The 24,001-nt window shown below is 50.3% G+C and overlaps 1 protein-coding gene and 1 long non-coding RNA gene across 2 annotated transcripts; both read left to right on the forward strand.

Annotated features, from left to right (window-relative positions):
• The first annotated feature begins 6,230 nt into the window (after positions 1 to 6,230).
• Positions 6,231 to 8,598, forward strand: LOC145528818 (uncharacterized). The gene is made up of 3 exons (XR_014070721.1): positions 6,231 to 6,350; positions 6,607 to 6,733; positions 7,575 to 8,598. It is a non-coding gene; the product is annotated as an uncharacterized LOC145528818 (long non-coding RNA).
• A 1,501-nt stretch (positions 8,599 to 10,099) lies between these two features.
• On the forward strand, positions 10,100 to 14,362 carry FOXA1 (forkhead box A1). Its single transcript, XM_081550394.1, has 2 exons — positions 10,100 to 10,421; positions 12,778 to 14,362. Exons 1-2 carry the CDS (start codon positions 10,350 to 10,352, stop codon positions 14,113 to 14,115), a joined length of 1,410 nt encoding a protein of 469 aa, XP_081406520.1. The 5' UTR covers positions 10,100 to 10,349; the 3' UTR covers positions 14,116 to 14,362.
• Positions 14,363 to 24,001: the final 9,639 nt, after the last annotated feature.

The following is a 24,001-nucleotide window of genomic DNA, read 5'->3' on the forward strand; positions in this document are numbered from 1 at the left end:
GATTAAGCCCCTGTCCCCCACTAAGCTTTCTTACACTTGCAAAGTATATGCAAAGTATCATTTAGGGTCTTCAGTATTTGATGGGTCAAACTTAAGTCCAGCATGCTTGCTTCATTTCCGATGGACTTGGACTCTCAGATAGAATCTATTTTTAAAGGGAATCTTTATCAAATAATTCAAAAAGACAGGACCTAAAGTTTCCTTACACTCGTACTGTCTCAGGTTTTGAGGATTTTAGAAAATGTCTTCAGTGATACTTCTCCAAATGAGTCCTAAGTGGCTTTTTCTGACTCTGTCCATGACAGGACGGGGGAAATAGAGAAGGGGATCCCAGGGAGAAAGAAAAAAATATTTGGGTAACTCAAGGGTCTTGCTTTCTCACCTCCCTGCTCTGCAAGTTCTAATGCTGAGGGTGGGGAATAGCCTCCCAGAAGCCCCAACGATTTCCTTCACCTCTCCCAGTGAATGCTTCCTGGATCCAGGCCCCACAGTCTTGCCTGAGGTCACCATAGCCAGTGCGATGGTTCAGGTCCCCCTAGTATGCCTGTGCCCTGTGGGAGACGGTGGAGAGTGAAGTGGGGGAATAGAAAGGGGGAAGCAAAGAGGAGCTCCTGGAGCTGGACCGACTTCCCTGGTGGCTCAGACGGTAAAGAACCTGCCTGCAATGCGGGAGACTACGGTTTGATCCCTGGGCCAGAAAGACCCCCTGGAGAAAGGAATGGCTACCCACTTCAGTACTCTTGCCTGGGAGAATCCCATGGTTAGAGGAGCCTGGCGGGTTGCAAAGGGTCCGACAACGTGGCTGAGCAACTTTTACTGGGGTTTGCCGAGTCCTGGGGGGAGGGAGGCACGGGGATCTCTCAGCTCTTCGCCCCTTGAGCCTCCTCTCACTTAAAGATCCTAAAGGTGCAGCTGATGCAGGACCTTTTCAGGAAGCACGTTTCTTTGCTCCCCAGCGAGTAGCCACGCGGGTGGGGAAGATTGGGAGGGGATTATAGGCAGTGTCATGATGGACGCTGAGGCCCAGCTGGGGGCTCAGCATCATCAAGTGAGGACTCCCTTCTCCCCGCCATTTGTATCCGGGAGACACCGTGATTTCTGGGAGCCTGGCTGGTGACCACCTCCAAAAGACTCGTAAAAAGGGAGGGCCGAGGGCGCCCAGATAGCCGGTCCACAGCATCCAGCACGGCCCAGGTTCCCAGATTTCTGCAAAGGCTCTTGACTGTTGCTACCTTTTATTGTACTTACACTCTGCACTCACCTAGTGTGAGGTAGGTACTAATGTGCCCATTTTATAGTTGAAAAAGTGGAGGCTCAGAGAAAGCAAGTCTCCTACAGAGTACAGATTGGAATCTGATTCCAAATCCGTGATCTTAAACATAAAGCCCTATAGTCCTTGTCAACTGCAAGAACAAGCCAGGTTGGCGCTTGTGTAGTGAGAGATTCACTAAGACTCAGAGATCCCCAGCCTCAGAGGTGCCAGCTGTGCACAGGGGCATGTGCAGAGCACTGCTTCTGCTGCTGAGAAGGCTCTGCCCGGTCTTGGAAACTGAAACACAAGCTCTACTTTTCCTCCCGCTGCTTGTTGTCTTTGGAGATGCTCAAAAATGGAAAAGGAAGAAAGAAAGAAAGGCTTTTGCCCAAAATTTACTAAGAAACATAGATCACAAAATTAGAGCAAACCGGAGGAAAGTCTTTGTGCTACCTGTTATCCCAGAGTCTTCTCATCTTGCAGAGAGAGGCTTCCCTACTCTAGGAGCTGAGTCATACCTCCTCACCTTCCATCACCTAAACGGTTTCCTTCCTAAGTTCACACAGATCCTGGTTCCGCTGGGTGGGGTCATCAGGCCTGTGCCAGCCACTCCAGACTCAGGGGAAACTGAGGCCCAAAGTATCCATCCAGGCTCCCCAGCAACTTGAAGGTGGGTTGGAGGGTGCAAACTCCTGACCACACCCCTCCACCCTGTTGGAATTCCTGTCTACATCTCCTGGTATCTTCTAGTCCACGCTTCCTCCCTCTCCCTTCTCTTGGGACGAGTTGATTCCCATTCCAGCACCTGCAGGAGTTTTAGAAGTTTCTGCCCCAGTGTAAACTGACCTTCAAGGCAAGCACTGTGCTTTATTTATTGAAACCACTTCTCTTCCGGGGTGGGTTGTGAGGGGAGGGTCACAAGGAGGTCAGAGAAGACTAGCAGATTCACAGTGGAAGGTATTTTCGTAGAAGGAGTCCAGTGGGGTGAAGAGAGTGGGATGCACCCCGCGGACTTTACCACAGAAAGCATTTGAAAGAAAACAAACCGACACCAGATCTGTTAAAAGCCTAACCCTCCAAGGTGGGTCGGGTTCCATCCAGGGCCAAGTCCCTCTCCGGAGCCGCAGGACCGGGGTCCAGGTAGGGAGCTGTCCCTGGAAGAAAGAGCGGTCTGAAAGCAGCGACTTTGCCGTCCAGCTCCAGGGGCGGGGCGTGGGGGTGGGGGTGTTGGGGGGACTACGGAGCCTTAGAGCAGCTTTCAGCGCCGGTGCCGGCGGGATGTAGGGGACTGGGACATCAGGGACACCAGATGCTGCCTGGTGGCTTCCCGAGTGACAGCAGCCCAGAGGAGAGGGAGGCGGACATGCTTCCTCTCTCAAGGACTCCCACGCAGGCTTTCTTGTTAAATAAAACTTCAGGAGAAGTTGACCCCCGGCGTCTCCAGTTAATACCTTGTAACAACAACATGACAGGTTCGGAGAGGTTTGGTGGTCCTGTAAGAAAATGATTACACCACGCTGGGAAGGTGCGTGGAATAAAATGCTTTAGATCCTAAAGACAGGAAGACAATGAAGGTAAAAGCCTGAAAACTTTGAGCGCGCTGCCACCTCCTGCGCTGAGCGTCTGGCGTCCTGGAGGGTCACTTCGGGAACTCGGGTCGCGCCCCGCCCCTGCAGGCGCCCCCCGGAGCTCCGGGGCGGAAACTCCGCGCGCCTAGCGCTGGGCACAATCCCGGACTAACAGGGCTTTTCCTTCTCACTGCGTGGGATCGGCTTCATCCCATGGCCAATTTAAACATATTATTTAAACACGGAAGTTTCCTTTACAGATTGGAGTGAAACATTTTGCTTAATGGAAAGTAGATGGGGTTCTTCAACTTTTAATCGATATCTTTGTTGAAAGGTGCGGTTGGCCGCCTTTGCGCAGCGGGGGAAAGTGAAAACATTTGCCTCGGGTCACACGTTGAGGGCCCTAGATGAGCAACGGCGGCGGCTGATTCTGCCAAAGGCCGGGTACAGATAAGGCGGGGGCATTTCCCATTTGATCATGTCACCACGATGATTTAGGTTAAAATTAAGCATCACATACATGGGAAGAACCAAGCCCAGCAGGCCTGAAAATCCAAGGATCCCAGGGTTCTGAGGCCCTAGCCATTATGCTAGAAATATCTGTTCATCTATTTGTTCATTGTACTGTCCGTTCATTTCTCAAGCCCATTGAACTGAGACAAGTCCCTGAGATCCTCTCACTTGGACCAGCATCTTTTCCCGCCTGACAGCAACCTGGCCAGTCTCTGGATTGGGGCAGTTAGCTCAGTGCAAGTCAACAAATCTTTATTGAAGTCTACTAAGCTCCAGGCTCTGCTCTGGCAGTGGAGACCACTGTAGTCTGCACCCTCAGAGAGCTTCTAGTCCAGTGGGGGAGAGAAAAAAAAATGAAAAGACACAAATGGAATTTGCTGTTGAGGAGGGATAAAAACCTGGCAGGAACTTAGAGCAAGGTGTAGACCTAAGATCCCCTGGAGAAGGAAATGGAAACCCACTCTAGTATTCTTGCCCTCAAAATCCCATGGACAGAGGAGCCTGGTGGGCTACAGTCCATGGAATGGCAAAAGAGTTGGACATGACCTAACGACTAAACAACAGCAACAGAAATGGACCTAGAGAAGACAGACCTCAGTCAGTTGGGGAAGTCTGCAAATTCCTCAAGATCCAGGGAGGCTGCACTGGACCTGCCACCACAGATAATGCCAAATGTTGGCAGCTGCATTTCCTTACTTTGATCCATTTACAGTAGACAACCAGGATGGCAGCATTCAGAAAGTGGTGAAAGATCCTGCAAATTTTGCTAGTATCCTAGCAAAAGGGAATGCTGCCAAGGAGCCCTCTTCCTAGTGTTTCTCTTTACAAGAAAACTCAATGCATGTGAGCTAAGTATTGGTTTTACTCTGTGACCCTTAGGACAAGAAAAATCAAACAGCTTCAAACAGATGCACTATTTTAAAACAAAGCTTTCCCTAGCTCTGGAATAGCTTGCTGGAAATCCCAAAACAACCACTCAACAGTGTCCTCCAATCGAATTTTAAATAATGAATGTAACCTCCCTCTAGCCATGCCATGCCAATCCGAAAGCACAATTTTAAAATTAGGAGAGAGATCAGGAAGCCAGTACAATGGGAAAAGCCTGGCTATAACACATTTTTACCCTTTCACCCCCATGTGTAGGGTATGATTTATATAATTGTTACAAAAGCATCTGTTAAATACAACTATGTAAATTTGAGGGTAGTCATATTTGAATAGCCCAAGTTAAGCCACCAGGTCAGGCTGAAGGGCCGTGGGAAAGTCCTGGGTGTACCTGTGGTGGCCTTTGGGGGAGACTGGTGGATGGGGAAGGGACTGAGAAGTTAAACATTCCTTAACAATTAGGGAAGGATTGAGGTTTAAGCGAGCAACCCCGACCCTTTGTTTCCATCACTGCTTCCCACTAGCCTGAATTTCTGCCTTTTGGAGCAGTGGAGGTTCTGACACATCAATGCCTACACCTCCATCTCACCTGGAGCAGCATAGGAGGAAAAGATTGGGATCTCAAAGCTTTCTTCCCCCTCAAACGCACCCCACTCCGCTCCTTCGGTGGCACACAGTAGGGCCTCAGCCACTCTAGTCCTTTTCTGCTCTCAGACTTAAACGTTTGTCACATCTCCCTATAATTTTTCAACTCTGAAGCGTGCATTTCCAGTTACTCCCCCCAAGACCCCCTTGCTAGCGGTTTTCAAGTAACCATGGGGGAGAAATACGGGCGCCACTACGCAGAGATAGCCACTCCAGGAGTGTGCAAGGGTGAGGAAAGACTTTAGGGATTGGGGCACTTTCTCCAGCTGGCGTGAATAAAGCTGTCGGGTGACTCGGAGAAAACAGCTGCCTGGAGATACGCGACGGCCTGGGGGACCTGGCCTGGACCGGCGGGAGGTTGGGGGACGGTGTCGCGTTTTATGCGCGACCCTCCAAGAAGAGAGGCCCTCGTGCATTCCCTGCGAGGACCGACGGGCCTCTGACTCCTCTGACTCCTACTTCCCAAGGCTAGTGCTGGCCCAGGAGGGCAGGTCGCCCTTCCCAACCTTTCTCATTTCAATACATGAAAATGAGAGTTGATTTTGGCAAGGCGCTGCTCGCTCACGGCCAGAGAGACGGTTTTGTCGCCCGCGGGCGGAGGCCGGGTGGGGAGCAGCTCCGGCTCCGACATCCGGCTGTGGGCGAGCCCGGCCGGCGACCCGGGTCGCTCAGAAACCCGGCAGCGGCTCAAGGAGCTGTAGGGGAAGGGACGCACCCAGGGATGAAGAACCGGGATTAAAATGTTACATTATTATTTTTTTTTTTCAGTAAAGTGAAAGCCCTGGATGTGCATGTCTGTGGATCCACATTCACAAATACCTGCTAGCAAACATAGACTTCCCCGCAGGGCACGGACAAGGAGGGTTAAGGCGGTCCCGTTGCCCCTATCTACTGAGGGTCAGACGCCTAGTGAATTAATTTCTTAAATTGATGTAATGATAGAAGCAAGGGCTTCCCTGGTGGCTCAGTCGGTAAAGAATATGCCTGCAATGCGGGAGAGCTGAGTTGGATCCCTGGGTTGGGAAGATCCCCTGGAGAAGGGAATGGCAACCCGCTCCAGTAGTCTTGCCTGGAGAATCCCATGGGCAGAGGAGCCGGGCGGGCTACAGTCCACGGGGTCGCAAAGAGTCGGACACGACTGAGCAAAGGCAGAGGAAGAAAGGAAAGGAAAGGAGATGAGAGAGGCAACGAGGAACAAGGAGCTCGGTGCTGCTCTTCTGACCCTCTGCCCCCTCACCCTGGCCTGGGCAGTGGCGGGACTCGAAGGCCGCGTCTCGGCGGCTGCGGCGGGCGGGAGGCCGAGGCCGGCGCTGGGGTCCGCCCTCTCGCGGCGCCGGCCCTTCCCCAGCTCCCGCACACACCTCTGTCCTCGAGGGCCAGGCACATGCAGGAGCAGACAGTTGCTTCCAGCGTCCCAAGCTCTCCTCGGTCCTAAACCGACCCGGGGCCCGGTCCCAAGCGGCTGTGAACCGCGTGCAAGGCGACAGGTCTTAGTTTCTCGGCGCCTGATTCTCCCGGGAGGTGGAGGATCGAAGTTTCTTATCTGGGGTGGCGGGTGGGGGCCTGAGGAGGAGCTCGGATCACCCTGCAGCGAGCGTGCACCCTGGGCCCGCGGCCGCGGGCGAGATCTGGCCGAGGATCGTCGGGGAGGGGAGGGCTGGCGGGGAAAGGGGACATATTTTTAGACCCCGCCGCCCCGGGCCCTGCTGTCTGTCCACGCGTCTAAACGGTCCCGCTGAACAGGTAGGACCTGGTGCCGCCAAAGGCAGCCAGCTGGGCCCGAGACGCGAGCCCCCGGCCTTTGCTTCCGGTCGTCACCCTCGACTTCTCCCTGGCCGGGTGGAGATCTGCGGAAGGGGCTCCTAGCCAGGTAATGCTGGGAGAGGGGAGTGAAGGTGGCTAAGTTCAGTGGGTGGGCCAGGCGCCGCCGGCCCCCAGGGCCCGACTGCGCGGCGAGCGGACCCCAAGGGGGTAGAGGGCGCAGCTTCCGGGAAGGGCGGAGCCCCTGCCTCCGTCCTTGTTCACCTGGAGGTAACCGCACACCTGCCATCACGACTACCCTGACTCCCTCCAGCCAAGGAGCCCACCCCGCTACCCGGGCCACTCCAGGAGCGCTCTGTTCGCCCTGGCACAGGCCACTTGAGCCCGGGACGCCCCAGGAGCCGCCATGTGGCTTCCCTCGGGGCTCCCTTACCTCGAGTCCCCCCCGCGACCCCACCTCCCCGATACAGAAGGCAGGTCTAGTTGCCCGGAAAGCGCAGCAATTTTTCTGCACCGCGTAGAGGCAGGGCCTATTAGGGAGAAAAGGTTGGAAATGAGCAGGCTGCAGCAGCCGGGCTCGTTACCTGGTTGCTTGTCAGCAACCTAGAAACAGCAGTTTTGTTTTGTTTGTTGGTCTTTAATTTTCCAAACCAAAGACCCAACAGGGCACTGATGATTCGCTTTTAAACCTCAGGGAAACGACCGACTGGCAGCTGGGTACACTAGAACTTCACCTTCTAAATTTGTTAGGTGTCTTGGAACACCGTGACTGAGATGGAGAGAGGCTAGAAGCTCACCGAGCTGCCGCCTTCCCTCCTTCTTGGCTTCGGCCAGTCGGCTCTAGGAACCAAAAATCTCTGTCTGAGGGAGGCGTGCGAGTTTCCAGTCTTGCCTGCTAGTGCTGGCTGGGGGCGCCTGCGGCAGAATTCCGCGTTCCCTTCCCACGACAGGAGGCGCTGTGATCGCGGGAATTCCTCGGGCTGCTGACCCGGTCCCTAAGCTGGATCAAGGTTCTAAAACTGGCAGAGTCCACTCTTCACCACCGATCTTGAGCTTTGGCGAAGCGCTGAAGAAACTTCAGTTTGGCCGTCCACTTTGAAAAATGGGCGTTCCCCCCACCCCCACCAAGCTGAATTTTTTGTAAGATGAGGTCTAGTGGGTTTGAGATGCGAGCTCAAAGGAAGAATGGTTGATTTTTTTCTTTTTAATTGACTCCCTTTACGGTTGCAGCCTTTGGTTTGGTTTGGTTTCCCCTTAAAGCTCCGGCTTTTTGTGCACCATAAAAGTTATTGCTAAGTTGTTACTACCCATAGAAAATACCCTAGTCATGCTGGACGTGGTTGAAGAGCCAAGAGGGCGTTGGAGAATCACCGCGGGAAGGAACAAGGAAGCTCATTAGCACTGAAAGTACCCCCACCTCCCCCGTCAGGCTGGAGCCTATGCATCCGTGTACTTTACAAATGGGACTAAGGTCCTGCTGTTGATGGGAACTTTGCACAAAAGAATTAGTTTCTGACTGTCGCCCTGAGAAATATGTGCAGACCCACACGTTTGCAGATACATTTAGACAAATTGATGGGACTGGCTTGCAGTCCCAGGGACAGGCTGCAGTTGGGGAGGGCGACTGGCTGCTGAGTTACAGGTGATTTAATTTCACTCGCAAGCCTTTCCTTACAATGTGACATTACTCACCACCACCCCCTTTTTTTTTCTAAAGGAATTGTAATCCAATGCTTTTATCTTTTTTATTTCCTTAACTACACATCTTCACCCTCTCGTGCTCTCCTGCTGATTTAAGAGATTTGTTTGGTTCAAGGATTTAATGTGATTCTCTTGCCAGATTTCAAGGAAGAAAGGTTTATAAGAACAAAGCTCGGGGGGCGGGGGAAGGTATCTGTTTGGAAGACAAGTTACAACACATTTCTTAAAATGAGATTAATAAGTTTAAAACTTTGCCAAACAAGAATATTTCACGGATTCTTAGTCCTTTCAGAAAGATTTTTTATTGCTACTTAAACCTAGTGGTTTTCTGAAAGTACAGCACATACATGGTCACACACACACTCAGAAACACACATGCACCATAGCACAACCTCTCACCAACTCACTGGCTACCACCCAGTCACTTTAGTTGGTCCTCCCCAGGGCTTGTGGGCAAGCCACTACCCAGAGCCTCATAGAAGCCAAGAGGCTTTGCTTGAAGAAGCACTTCCCACTGATGTCCAGGACTGATGAGAAACCAAACGAGCACCGTGGGTCCCAGCCCGGCCACTCCAGATCAGAGATGGGACCAAGCACCGCAGTCACCACCGCTGGCTTCGGCCTGGCACCTCTCTAGCCGAGTAGATGCATTCCCGCGCCCGAGCCCAGCCTCTCCCGGCGCGTATTTAGGGAGATGTCCCCTCCCCCTGACCTTTCCCTATCAGAAACCAGACGGTCGCCTCCAGCTCAGTCCCCGAGGCTGCGGAAGGGGGGCGGGAGGAGGAGCTGGGCAGAGGGAGGACGGCCCGACTCAGGTCCGCCTGCCCTATCACATAGACATCTGTTCTCAGTTTCTTCCTCTTTATGATCCCTACAGATGACAGGGGGAGTAGAGCGGATCGAGGTGGAAAAAAAAAAGTTATGTCATAAAGATATAAAACGGTGTTGTGACTCACCTGCTCTTAGCCGCAGGTACGGGTTTCGTGGCAGCGTCTCCACTCTGCTAGCCAGGAGCCGGGATCGGCCTAACGTCACCTGGCTCGGCTGACTCAGATGGCCGAGTTTCTAGTGACGGGGCAAAAGTGGGGCTTTTTCCTTTTCCAATCCTGAAGCCCAGGGCGGGGGCCGGGGGTGGGAGGAGGAAGTCTGAATTTTCCAGTCTCCCGGGGTTGAACTTTTAGGTCAGGAATCAGAAGGGCGGGAGCTGGAAGCGGACAGCAGAGTAGGAGACAGGAGGGGCGCGGGACGGGGCCGCAGCACCGAGGGCCGAAGGTCCCCCAGGGGAACCCTGGGGTCATGTAGCCGGCTCTACCCGCAGGAGCCCGGGCTCCAACGCCACCGCCCCCAGCCCTTCATCGGCTGCGCTGTTCCCATCCAAAACCCTGGCCAGCCCTCCCGGCCCCGCCTATTTTTCTTTTTTCCTCTTCCAAAGAGGGGTTACCCCACCACCACCACCACCCCGGTTTCCCTCTTCCCCCAGCCTCCCGGCTTAAACCAATTACGCCGCTTGGCAAACAAAGTGAGGGTCGGGTTTGGGGGAGGGGGTTCGGTGGGAGGGGGCCCAGGGGGCGCGCGCGGCGGCGGCGGCGCTGCGGGGCGGGAGGCGCGGCGGCCGGACTGGCAGGCGGCCGCCTCGCAGGTGCACCTCGGGCTTTGTAGGTGCGAGCGTCTTTGTGCGGCGGACAAATGGGGAGAGGACGAGGAGGTGGGCACTCGAGCGACGTAAGATCCACATCAGCTCAACTGCACTCATCTCGCAGAGGCCGCCAGCTCACTTCCCGCGGAGGCGCTCCCCGGCGCCGCGCTCCGCGGCCGCCGCCTGCCCCCGCCCGCCCCACTGCCGCCGCCGCCGAGCACGCCGCGCCCCGCAGCTCCTGGCTTCCTCCTCGCTAGGGTGGCGTTGGGCCGGCGCGGGCGCTAGGGTGACTGCAGCGGCTCGGCTCCCCGCCCCCCGCCCCGGGCCGCGCGGCTGCCAGTCGCTTCGCACAGGGCTGGATGGTTGCAGCGAGCAGGGTGGCTCCAGGATGTTAGGGACTGTGAAGATGGAAGGGCACGAGAGCAGCGACTGGAACAGCTACTATGCGGACACACAGGAGGTGAGAGGCGGGCGGCAGGCGGGACGTTCCTGGAGCCCGTGCTGGGAAGGGGGAAACCTGGCGAGGCGGGCGGCAGGCGGACTAGGGGCGCCTCCTCCTTGCCACCGGCGCCTACCCACCCGGTTGAGCCCCGGCCGGGCCTTGGCTAAACGTGCCCGGGAGCCGGATCCTCAGCCCCGCCCGGGGACTCAGAGCGGGCGAGACGGTTTTAGGAAACTCTTGCCCTGAAAACACCCGCTCTCTGGACGCACTTGCTTCTTGCTTGCAGAGAACGGAAGCCAGAGCCCAGACCCGGGTGCCGCGCGCGGGTTGGCTGGCTGGAGGAGGAATAAGTTTGAGGCAAGTCTGAAAAGGCTAGAATTCGCCCGCGGGGCAGCTTCTTCCTTCCGCAGTTGAATTCTCAGATGTCTTCTGATGAAAGCGCGCAGCCGCTAATAATGCGCCTCTTGATAATGAAATGATTCCGAAATTTTGTAAAAGTTCTTCAGAAGCCCTGTTTGGGGAGAAGTGTGCTTCTTCCTCTTTAGAACCGCTGGGTGGCGCTAGTGCGAGCTGACTTTTCCTCCAGCACTCCGGGCGGGCGGAGAACCTGTTTCTCTTCATTGTCCCTTTGGTGGCACGTTCGTGAGGTTTATTTTATCAATACAGTGTGCACAAAGGGATTGCGAGGAAAACCATGTACAGGCAGGACCACCTCCTACTCCTAACAGTATTTCTCTGGAAATAACTGGCGATAACCCTCCAAAAATTCACCATTATTGAAAACGTTTATTGAAACTGCCTTGGGTACTCTTGGGAAGAAGAAAAGAAAAGAGAAATATACTTTAAGACATGGACAGAAAAATAAAATCAGGAAATAATTTCATGGTAATTAATTTATTTAGATTTATATATGTATATATTCACAAACATATCCCGAGTTTATTTGCATACTATAGCAGAATATGTGCCTAGTTAAATGTTTGTTCACCTTTTATGTTTTCAAATAAAGTCAAGTTTTCGGATGAAAATAAATTTAAGGATATTATTTTTATTGAATTAACAGATTAGTAGTTTTTACATGTCTATACTCTATATTTTTAACATATCTAGTGCATTCTCAGATTGCCATTGATAAGAGTTTTCCCCTACTGATGATTTAAGAAGGAGCTCAGAACACTTCCTCAGATTTAATTCAGGGACAGTCATCTCCACTCACTAGTCAGTTAAATTCTCTATGAAAAGAGCTTCTTTACAGGTTAGAATTGGGAAGTAGAATAGCATTAAGAGAAAGCAAGTGGACTTTGATTTTTGAATTTTAAAGTATTTGATAAAGTAGTTTCAAATGCCAGGTTTTGAGATGATCAGTGGCAAAATATAAGAATATGTAAAAATATGATTATTTCTATAAATTTTGTCACCAAAATTTTCAAACATTAGGGGCCTGGAAATAGGTGATGAAATTAGTGCAAGTTTATGAAGGGCTGTAAAGTCATGTTAAAGTTAAATGTAGGTTGTGCGTTGATATTATTATGTACTCTCCCCTACTCTTTCTCCTATTATAGTTCTATTTTTTCCAAAAGTTACTCAACTTCTGAGCTTTTTCCCTTTTAATATTACAATTGCTACAAGTAGATGGAAAACACTACTTCTAAATAAAATGAACAATAAAAAGTCACCATTTGGTGAAAGCTGCTAAGACAGTAAAGCCAGTTGTTTGGAAATGTTTGGTCATATGGCCATGGATGATTTGCTCTATCTGGGAGAGGTTAACTAACAGTCACCCGGAACAGCGCGGGCCGCTACGTGGTCAGCCCAGGACTGGCAGGCTTAGGCGAGATGGGTGCAAATCTGGGATGTTGCCCGCCTAGGGGTGGGGGCTGGGGCGTGGGGGGAAGCATTATCATACTCACCGCACGCTTAAGGTGGAGTGAATAAGCAGAGGATCAGAGATTAATTCTATTTTCGGAGTTTTAACTCCTTTCAAGCTAAAGGACGGCTTTGCCAAGGCCCGATCTGGGGTGGAAAGTGGGATACCGCCTGGCGTGGATAGGGGCGATGGAGGGGCCCCAGAAGCCGGCCCCTAAGCCTGGCGTGTAAGGCGATTACACATCTTCCTGGGGACATATTTTCTGTGAGTTCTTGTCTTTCATGCCTGCCGAGCTAGGATTTTCCCCCCTGCCGTGCACGACATCTCTTTGCTGGCTCTGGGGAGGGCGCCCGCCGGTTTGCCCCTGGATGGGGGATCTTAGGCTTTGCAGAAATGGCCTCTTCTCGTTTTCGGATTTGCCGGGGCGGGGGGTGGGGGGCAGTAGCTGCCAGTGTGCCCACTGCTAACTCAGCCCTTCGGGGCCTCCTCACGCTGTCTCCGCTCCAGGCCTACTCCTCCGTCCCGGTCAGCAACATGAACTCGGGTCTGGGCACCATGAATTCCATGAACACCTACATGACCATGAACACCATGAGCACGAGCGGCAACATGACCCCGGCTTCGTTCAACATGTCCTACGCAAACCCGGGCCTGGGCGCCGGGCTGAGCCCCGGGGCGGTGGCTGGCATGCCCGGCGGCTCTGCGGGCGCCATGAATAGCATGACGGCGGGCGTGACGGCCATGGGGACGACGCTGAGCCCAGGTGGCATGGGGGCCATGGGCGCGCAGCCGGCCGCCTCAATGAATGGCCTGGGGCCCTACGCGGCCGCCATGAACCCGTGCATGAGCCCCATGGCGTACGCGCCGTCCAACCTGGGCCGCAGCCGCGCTGGCGGCGGCGGCGGCGGCGACGCCAAGACTTTCAAGCGCAGCTACCCTCACGCCAAGCCGCCCTACTCGTACATCTCTCTCATCACCATGGCCATCCAGCAGGCGCCTAGCAAGATGCTCACGCTGAGCGAGATCTATCAGTGGATCATGGACCTCTTCCCCTATTACCGGCAGAACCAGCAGCGCTGGCAGAACTCCATCCGCCACTCGCTCTCCTTCAACGACTGCTTTGTCAAAGTGGCCCGCTCCCCGGACAAGCCAGGCAAGGGTTCCTATTGGACGCTGCACCCGGACTCCGGCAACATGTTCGAGAACGGCTGTTACTTGCGCCGCCAGAAGCGCTTCAAGTGCGAGAAGCAGCTGGGCCCCGGGGGCGGGAGCGGCAGCGGCGGCCCCAAGGGTGGCCCAGAGAGCCGCAAGGACCCCTCGAGCGCTGCCAACCCCAGCGCCGACTCGCCCCTTCATCGCGGTGTGCACGGGAAGGCCGGCCAGCTAGAGGGCGCGCCGGCCCCCGGGCCCGCCGCCAGCCCCCAGACTCTGGACCACGGCGGGGCGGTGGCGACAGGGGGCGCCTCGGAGTTAAAGACTCCAGCCACCTCGGCTGCTCCTCCGATCAGCTCTGGGCCTGGGGCGCTGGTATCTGTGCCCCCCTCCCACCCGGCGCATGGCCTGGCACCCCACGAGTCCCAGCTGCATATGAAAGGGGACCCTCACTACTCCTTCAATCATCCCTTCTCCATCAACAACCTCATGTCCTCCTCAGAGCAGCAGCACAAGTTGGACTTCAAGGCTTACGAGCAGGCGCTACAGTACTCGCCCTACGGCAGCGCATTGCCCGCCAGCTTGCCCCTCGGCGGCGCCTCGGTGGCCACGAGGAGCCCCATTGAGCCCTCAGCCCTGGAGCCAGCCTACTACCAAGGTGTGTATTCTAGACCCGTTCTAAACACTTCTTAGCTCCCTGGGACCGGGGGTCTGTCTGGCATGGCCATGCTGGTAGCAGGAGAGAGAGAGAAATCAACAGCAAACAAAACCACACATACCAAGCCGACAGCAGCATAATGAAATCCCAACTATTTTTATTTCCTTTTTTTTTTTTTGTGCACAATCTTTCCCCTAGTGCAAAAGACTGTTACTTTGTTACTGTTGTTCAAAACGCCTTGTGTATATTATTACAAAGAAAACCAACCTCAAACCAACAAAAGTTGTCCTGCAAAGTTTAATGATCCACAAGTGTATATATATATAAATCCTCCTACTTCCTTGTCCTTTTCCCTTTCTTCCCTCTTCCCCCCTGCAGACATGTTCTAGTCTGTGCAGGATTTATTTAAAAAAAAAAGAAAGATGGTCAAGCTTGTAAAATATTTGTTTGTGCTTTTTTCCCCTCCTCACCTGATTCCCCTTCCCCCACACACACACACACACAGACACACACAGTTTACAGGTCCATGGCAATACTCTAAACCATAAGAACTGAAAGGGTAAAGAAACAGGTAGACACTAGGGCTGTTGAAAGTATTGAAGGACAGTGCTGCTGTTACACAGCAAAACATAAACAGATTAGAGCCACGGTTTTTCAGCTTGCATTTCAGATACATTCAGATAGCAGATGTCTCCAAATGAAATACATATCTATCATATATATGAACTTATTTATGCACATGCTCAGATATGTAGACATCATCCATATATTTATATATGGATGGTAATATATATATTACCATATAAAGGTAATAGGTAGGTGATATACCTGCTCTTGAGTTGCCGGACCAAGAAGTTACAAAGACACCCTCTTCCCCTCCTCTCCACCCACACATAGCCCTGGGAATCAATTCCTTGAGAACTGCCCTTGTCAATAACTACTCCTTGTTTTGCAGAGGGCCATGGTCATGTCATTCTGAGGTCATAGAACATGTGTAAAATTAGCTTATTTGTATTTATACCATTTAAAGGATATTTTTTTTCCAGAAAAAAAAGGGAATACTATTACAATGTTGGAGGAGAGATAAGTTATAGGGAGCTGTATTTCAAAATTTGGTCCAAGATTCCAAAATCCAATTGATTGTGGCCACTTTAATTATTGCCATCGTGTGCTTGTTTCATTCAGTGTTAATGCACTTTTCACAGTTGGACATGGTGTTAGTATAGCCAGACGGGTTCCATTATTATTCCTCTTCGCTTTCTCAATGTTAATTTATTGCATGGTTTATTCTTTTTTCTTTACAGCTGAAATTGCTTTAAATGATGGTTAAAATTACAAGTTAAATGTTAATTTTTATCAGTGTGATTGTAATTAAAATATTTTGATTTAAATAATGAAAATGAGAAATTTTAAGCTGTGGAATATGTTCTTGATCATTTTCAGCTAAGGACTTTAAATAAATCAAATGTTAACAAAAAGAAAATTTCTGCTATTTTCCTTAATCAAATCCAAAATGTAAGGATATTCTGAATATGATATTTTTCAAACCCCCGCACTGAATAGAAATGACAAAAAGGAAAAGAATGTTAAAATTTTTGTTTTTTTAATTTTAATTATATGAACGTGTGGCTAGGGAAAGGTAATTAAGGAGATTCAGCAGAAGTAGATAAATAAAAAGGTAGATAAATTGATTTAATATCCTAAGAATTGAGTTTTTGAAAGATTCTTTATTCCTTGTAATGTTTACTTCAATTTTTGACAAGGGCTTAAGCCTTCTGTGCTTCCTTTGAGCCTTTCTACAATGAACTCAAATATTATTAATTTAACTACCTTCCCCTCCTTCTCCAGTGTATCATTTTCCTTTATCTGAAAAGTATTTGAGTGAGAATAAAATATCAGATGTGGCTGATAAAATTAAGTTGTCTACAAGAGAGGATCCAGAACCGTCTTTTTACTAGGCAAAATTTAACCATCATGGTAGCTTTAGAGGAGGCCCAGGGAGGCCCGGGTTAATTTACTCCTGCAGGGGAAGCTTTGTGCCACCAGGACGTTTCAGGGTTGCGGGTATTTTGTATTTTGTGAAGGTATTTTTAAAAAACATTGTTTCAAAATTTTTTTCCCAGAGAACTTAAAAACTGATGATTTGTTTGCCTTCTAAGAAGCTTTTAAATGCAACTTCACACCTCTACAGTTGGTTGAGATCACAAAATCAGTAATCTCCTTTGATAGTAGGCTCACTTTCCAGTCCACCTATTTCTTTGTAAGCCTCGTTCAGATTGACATCAGCAATAACAACACTAGCCCAAGCAGAGGCTGGCCTGCCTGAGCCCTTGTGTATGAACTCCATCCTCGCCAGGGCTTGAACTTGGACAGCCTTTACTTTGATCGCCTACTCCTTACCGCGGACAAGATAAAAAGAGCTGTGTGAGTCCCTTAATTATCGAGTAATTGCCTCCCCAGTTGAGAGAAGGGGTGCCATGTAGCACTTGAGAAAAATCCAGAAATCCAACCCTTCGCTCTCACTTCAGCTAATGAAAGGAGGAGATGGAAACTATTGATTTGAGTAATTTCAAAATTTAATTTAGAGGCCTCTCGGAAGGATGTTAAAGTCTCAGAGGGAAAAGCTTTCAATTCCAATAGTTATTTATATTTATACAATGGGCAGCGTTGGCAAATTCGAGTTCCAAAAGTAATATAAAGGCATGAGCTTGATCCTCGGAATCTTACCCCGACCCACTGAACCTAAATCGTCTTACTTTGTTCCCTTCCCTTTTTCTAACATATTAGCAATAAAGTGTCTGCATTCACCCACCAGGCTTAACTCGGCCTCAGTTCTTGGTCTCTTACTTGGCGGAGACTTTTTCAGGGTTCGCGGGGGACGGTGCGCGGCGGGTTTACGGCCGAGGCCACTCTGGAGACCCGCCTGGGGAGCTAGCCCAGTGGGTCGCGGGGAGCCGGGCTCGCCTCGTGGGCTTCTCAGACTATTTTCTAACCGCGCCCTCGGCCACCTTTGGGCGATGCCGTCTGCGCCCGGTGTGTTAGAACGCGCGCGGGCTGGGCGCCGGCGCGGCCGGTTGCCGGGGAAGGAGGACAGAGAAGAAGGACCGCAAGCATCTCGAGGTGACAAGTGCAGTTAGTTCTTCATTGTTTGGGCATTTTCCCCTCCTAGCGAATAAATCTTCTGTTGAGCCCGAGACCTAAAAGTCAACAAAGAAGGCCAGGCGCCTCGTTACCGCTCCTGCGGCCCCAACGCCCGCGTTGCAGCGGCTGCTCCCGCTGCGTAATCCCTTCCTCGGAAACCGGGACACACAAATGCCGGAACGCCCGGAGCTGGGACGCGGAGCCCCAGGGCCAGGAGGAAAACATCTGTGGTTCCGAGGGAGTGCTGGGACCCTCCCGGAGCGCGCCGCCTTCCCGCGACCCCCTCACACCTCCCTTTTCGTCCCGGAGCTTCCAGATTTCTACACCTCGAACGCTCCTGCAGCAGACGGCCGGAAAGGGGATGCTGACCGCTCAGCCGCGGTCCACCGGACTCGCTTTATTTAGGAATTTTGCCCGAAGTGGGGGAGGGGTCTCCCGAGGGTGAGGGAGGGAACGAGAAGGGAAAAACCTTCCTTTAGACCCAAGTGCAAAGCTCCGGAGGCCCTCCGAGCCACTGACTAGCCGCAGAGCAAACATTTTTAGAAAACAGGAAAAAGGTTTTGAGAGTGAGTATAGTGTTGGGGAGGGGAACTTCAGATGTTACCTTCACCTTGTCCCAGGCCTGAAACATTTTTTTTAATTGATAAATTAAATTTAGGGATGAAGAAAACCTCACCGGTTGTGTTCAGAAACTCCACAACTTTAATGTGTTTCCAAGTAGAAGGCAGCTCAGCGTTTTCCACAGGATAGCTACCAGTGTTTAAACCGAAGATAAAATTTAATTTCCATTGTCCCTTAGCGATCCCCTCATAGTAGAAAACACTGGTGAGAATCATTATGGCAGGAGGGATTAAACAAAGAAAATCCTATTAAAGTTCTTAACTTCTGTTTTCATTCTCTGAAAGCTAGATACCCGATTGATATCACTGATTGATATCGAAAGTATAAAAAACATTGTTTTACTCAGGAATCTTAACAGATTTGAGTAAGCCATGGCAGTAAAGAATTCCTGGAGTGATAGAAATTGAAAATTTCGTTGTTTTGGCACTTTAAATAATTGATCTCAATTCTACGAAAATGCTTATTACATTTCTTTGCAGAAAACTTCTGTGATCGATACAAATTCCTCTCAATGCAGGCCAGTGTAGGAGACCTGTAGCCCAAATTAATTAACCTTTCCCCAAGATCAATTGGTCTTCTGTTGATTTAGCAGTAATATTGCAGAACATTTAGCTATAATGTATTTTAATGTGATACTTCAATATGTCAAGAGGAAAAATGCTTTAAAAAGATATAATTGTTTAAGTTATGTAATAGATGAATAATTTGTTTAAATGTTTTACTTTCAAAAATCAAATTTAAATTGCTTATTTGAATTGTAGTAAAATGTGTTTTGCAACTAAATGGAGTTAAGATAATGTCTAATTACTTCAAAATAATTATGTGCAAAAAGGTGATTATTTGTAAGCTACCTTGGACTAAATAGGAAATTAAATTATGCTGAAATTTAGAAATAAGATTTTCCTGAACTGAAAGAATCATTGGCATGTGTAGAAACTCATGAGAGTAAGAATGTAATAAAATGAAATAACTTGGAAGGTTTTACAACCTTACTACTTAAAAATAGAATCCATTTGGAGAGATAAAAGAGTTTTTTTTTAAAGTCATTTATTCAACTTTTCTTTTCTACAAATGATCCTAGTGTATCCAATTAACATTTAAAAACAGATTACTTTAAATATTCTCAATTTTTCCCCCTTCCAAATAGTAAAGTTTGAGGCCATAATGTTTCCACTGGTGTTTCTCTTTTTAGCTCCTGATCTAGCTCAGTTCATTGAACTTTGGACAGCTGGGACTGCAGCCTTCATCTTTTTTTTTTTTTTTTCTTCTCCAGCCATCATACTAGTAATCAATTTGGGGCTGGAACATACCCATTCTGTTTAACTCTAACTTGTAAAGTGCATGCATTTTCCTTCTTACGAATATGTATTTTAATCTGACAAAGGGGAAATTCTCCCTTGCTACCTTTCTAACTTCCTCATTTCTCCAATTATATTAGCTCTGAGTGCACAGTGTAAGAGCAAAGCTCATGGTGAGCATGAGCTCCCCTCTGCAGCCCTGGAAAGTGAGGAGCATCCCTCCTTCTAGGTATCACTTCCTGATGTTTTGGGGTTCTCTAAGTCCTAGAGTATAAAAGCAGAATATTCTTTCTCAAAATCCGGGAAGGAAAGGGCTTGAATGGAAAAAATGCTTGAAGACCTCCGAATTCAAGTGGGATGCCAGTCAAGGTACATCCAGAGCAAGTTCAGACTGGGTCTGGTCAGTGCCACTCAGTGTGAGTGAGGTTGCCTTGGGTTGACTTTTTCTTTCCTCAACTCCTCTTCAACATTACACACCAGGGACTTTTTCTTTTCCTTTTCTTTCTTTTTTAATTCCTGAAACTAAGAAAAACCACCTGGAAATACCCCTGCCCCAAAGCATTGCCTGGACTTAGGGAAAAAATGTTTTCAACTGCAAACCTCCTTAGTTTCTTTCCCCTCTCCCATGAAATTTCAATTAGTCCTTTGCTTGTCTGATCATGTCCCAGGTCCGCTTTCTCTCTCTCTCTCTCCCTGTCTCTCTCTCTCACACACAAACACGCCAAGGAGTTGTTATTTTAAAACACAAACAATTTAATGAGAAGAATGTAAGGGGCTTCTTGGGAGTGGGGGAGTGTCTCGTTTATAGATTTAATTTTAAGGACACATTATGCACGAGGGAGCAAGGAGACTCCCGCCTCGTGCTGCACTCCTGGAAAGCTGATTTTCTTTGTGCGATTCAGGTGACTGGGGTGTTTCTGGAACGTTTCGGTAGCCCTGGGTCCCACCTGGGAACCCACTGCTTCACTTCCATAGCCCAGCTACAAACGCCTAACTCCAAACTCCTCAACTCGGAGGGCCACCTCCTGCCGCGTTCTCCACCGCTTCTTCGTAGGTGGAGGCCGATTCACAAGCTCCAACTGCAATGAGCCGTGTTGTAGCACAGGGCACCGGCCAGGTTTCCTCGCCTCTGCCTGGAATCACTGCCTTCTGCTGACACACGCTTCCTTTGTGTTATGCCTGGCTAATATATTAATGGGGCGGATAACCCAGATCCTTTGAGGAGGGGTAGAGGGGGGTTGGAGACAGGGAAGGGAGAGAAGGAAAGGGAACGGATCTAGCTGCTGACCCTTGGGCCAAAGTGTTCAGAGGCGAGCGGGCGGCAGGAGAGGGAGGGGGGCGCGGGTTGCGAATCCAGGTGGGGAAAGTTCACGTTGAGGGCGCTATAAGCAAACTTAAATGCCTTCACCGAGTATTTAGAAAGAGCGATCTGATGCTAATGTGCAGCCCCGGGTTCAGAACTGCGAGGCCCGGACGCCACGCATGCTGGAGAACCTGCCCTGCTGGCCGAGCGGGCCATGTGCCTCCGGGTCTGCAGCCCCGCGTTCCGTCCCCACCCGCTGCCCCCCGCCCGCAGCCGAGTCGCCCTGCGCTGTGTCCTCGAGTCACAGGTGAAAAATCCTAACTGCGTGTGGCACGGATGCCCCTGCCTGCGGTGTTGTTACACCTCCGCAGACTCATCCAGCTCTAGCTGAGACAGCCACCTTAGATGCTGGGTCCCAGTGACTAAACCTAGACTTCCAACCTCCTTCACCCGCTGCCTTCCCCAGCCTCACCTCCAAAGGGCTGTCTGGCCTCCCAGTCGGAGGTCTTAACTGATTAACCACGAAGTGGTCGCGAGGAACTGCGACCCCAGACCCCAGAGGACGCTCCTGGTGGGTGCGGGTCTGTTCTCCGGTTCCAGCCTCTCAGCTGGTACGGCCGAGCCCCCTCCCTGCCAGGCCTGCGGCCCCGCCCGCCAGACGGAGCCGGCGCACCCCGGAGACATATGCTGTCCGCAGGCCGCGCGGCCCGACGTGGTGCTCATTGCAGAGGCGGTTCTCAGCCCATCAAAAGCCCAGGCTTTCTTCAGCCGTATGGGCCGCGAGGTGAACAACAATACCCGGGCCCCTTCACTTCAAAAGCGGCGATCAGGGGAAAGGCTCCCCTAGAGAATTTTTTTTTCCTCCTCTGCCTTTCATTCCAGGTTTAAAAAAAAAAAAAAAAAGGCATCAGCAACTCCAGGGCCCGGGCGAGCCTAATGCCCTTTGATGGGGATTGAATTCATTATCTCCAATAACACAATTGTGCTTGGCCAACGAAAAGAGCAAAGCGGAGCTCTATCCCGCCCGAGGGGCCCGGCCGGGCGGGGCAGGCCAGCGAGGCGCGCTCCTGGGACCCGCTCCGAGGCGCAGTTGCAGCGGGCCCGGCCGGGATGCGACACCCCCGGCGCGCGGGGGCGCGGGGCCCTCCCGGAGGCTGCAGGACCGGGTGGCGCAGCCCGCGGAGGCAGCGGGGGAGGGGGCGGGGCGGCTCTTGGGCTTGATTTATTTTTCGTGTCTCCTTTTGCAGCCATTCCCCGAGGGCAGCCCCGAGGGCTGGGTGTTTACTCTCTTCCCTCCCGGCCTCCAGCTGTGAAGTAGCTGGGGCCCCCAGCGCGCCCGCCAGAAAGGACGCCCTGCGCCCATGGCTGAGAGCGAAGGGCTCTCGGCATCCTAGAGGCGCAGCCCGACCCCCGGCGTCCTGTGCTCCGAGCCAGCTATACTCGCAACGCAGCACTGATAAACCCGGCTTTAAATAGCCCCTGTCCTGGAGCCCGCTGCGCTCAGGCTTTCACAGCAGCCACCTGCATTACTCGCAGAACGGCGCCAGGAGCCTGAGCCCCGACGGCCGGACACCACGTCCGGTACCCAGGCGCCAGGTCCCAGCCCCGGGCGTGAGGTGCTGTACCTTCGCTTCCGGTCGGGTGGACACTGCCCAGGACCCCGATCTCCACGCGAGCGCCTCCTCCCGACTTCCACTGCAGTCTTTTCCCTTTCAGTCTCCTTCGGCCCCTGCTGTCCTGAGTGGACGCAGGTGAAAACAGGGGCTAAAACGGGTACTGTTAGGTACCTTGATTTCAGGTGTGTGTGCGTGCGTGCAATTCCCCAGGAATCAGGATCAAAGAAGTGTTCTCTACAGTGTCTAAATTTTGAGTTTAAGTCATTTCATTGCTAGGCGTAATTTCTACGCAACCCTATTCCGCCCCCCCTCACTCATAACTGTGGACAATATGTGTTGCAGTTTTATTTTAATCAGATAACGCATAATAATAAAGACAATTTAAACTTTTTTTTTTTTTTGCGAGAATACATAAAATGCTCTATGGTAGTAACCATGGGTTAGGATTAGTCATCCCTCGCCAATTAGTCATGGCTATCCCAATCTTGAAGCATTGACTCTTCACTTTTCTCTTCAGGGAATTAGAGCCAGCACACTTACATTATAGGCTTCTCTGGTGGCTCAGACCCGTAAAGAATCCATCTACAATGCAGGAGACCCAGGTTCAATCCCTGGGTCTGGAAGATCCCCTGGAAAAGGGAATCACTACCCACTCCAGTATTCTTGCCTGGAGAATTTCATGGACAGTGGAGCCTGGCAGGTACAGTCCCTGGGGTTGCAAAGAGTTGGACAGGACTAAGCAACTAGTATAATAGATATTAATAGGTTAGATAGTTAGATATGCCAGATATAGCATGTGTGTGTGGACACACACACAATTAGATATGCTGATTTAGAAGAGCATACAGAAGATCCTTCTGTCCTTATGACTGCCCCCTAAGCATGAAAGCAATAAATTAAGTGATCTGTTGATTTGGGGGCAAACCAAGAAAAGCATTTCAGCTAGGTATTATTCTCATCAAGAGATACAGGATATTTTTTTAGCTTTTTTAAAAAAAATTATTTTTAATTGAAAGATAATTGCTTTACAATATTACATTGGTTTCTGCCATACATCAACAGAGATACAGGAATTTTGTTATTTAATTCCCTTCAGCATTAAGTGGTGAAAACTTTACACATTTATCTCAAGAAACTCAGACCACTTCCCCCAGTTTTTAGGCCTAGGAATCTGGGGGAGGTGGAGGAGAAAAATCTATTGTGATAGGTAATGTTAAGGAGAAGACTTCAGTTCTTTCTTCCTTCATTTTCTTTTCTTTTTTCCTCTCCTCTTTTTGTCTTACACAGTAACATCCTGAATACAACTTATCCTGAATACAACTTACATTAAAACATGTACTTACTTTTATGAAGACTTTATGGTTTTCATTTACATCAAAAAGGATGTAAAACATTGACTTGCAGATATTCTGACTCTCTAATAAAGAGGTCTATGGGTAACACTAATCTTTAGATGAGTTATCAAACTCCAAATCTGTATTACAAATTGTCGAGGAATGAATGACTTCTCCCCTGCACCCTATCCCACATTTTATTAACTTTTTAAAGAATGGATCTGAATCTTGATGACCTAGACACTTATAGTGTGGTGTCATTTAAGTCACCTTTTATAAAATCTCTTTTGTAACATCAAATAGAGGTTTCATCTTTGTCCTCAATATGACATACTATTCCACACCTGGTGGACTGCTGTGCTTCCTTTATTCATTATCACGTGTTTAGAAATACTGGGGAGAGAAAGGCATTTATACTGGGTAAAGATGGCAGTGACTTAAATTTTACAGATTAACAATTTGAGTAAGAGTTTAACATAGCATGCATGACCAGAATAAGTTATATGTAGGTATAGCTATCTGGGAATTAATTTTTACAATATTTTGAGGACTTCAGAGTAACCACATTCTGGACTCAATGTAAGAACTATTATGTAAGTAACAGTATG

This window comes from Giraffa tippelskirchi, chromosome 12 (assembly GCF_054371585.1).
Source record: "Giraffa tippelskirchi isolate mGirTip1 chromosome 12, T2T-mGirTip1v1.2.pri, whole genome shotgun sequence".
Taxonomy (NCBI): domain Eukaryota; kingdom Metazoa; phylum Chordata; class Mammalia; order Artiodactyla; family Giraffidae; genus Giraffa; species Giraffa tippelskirchi.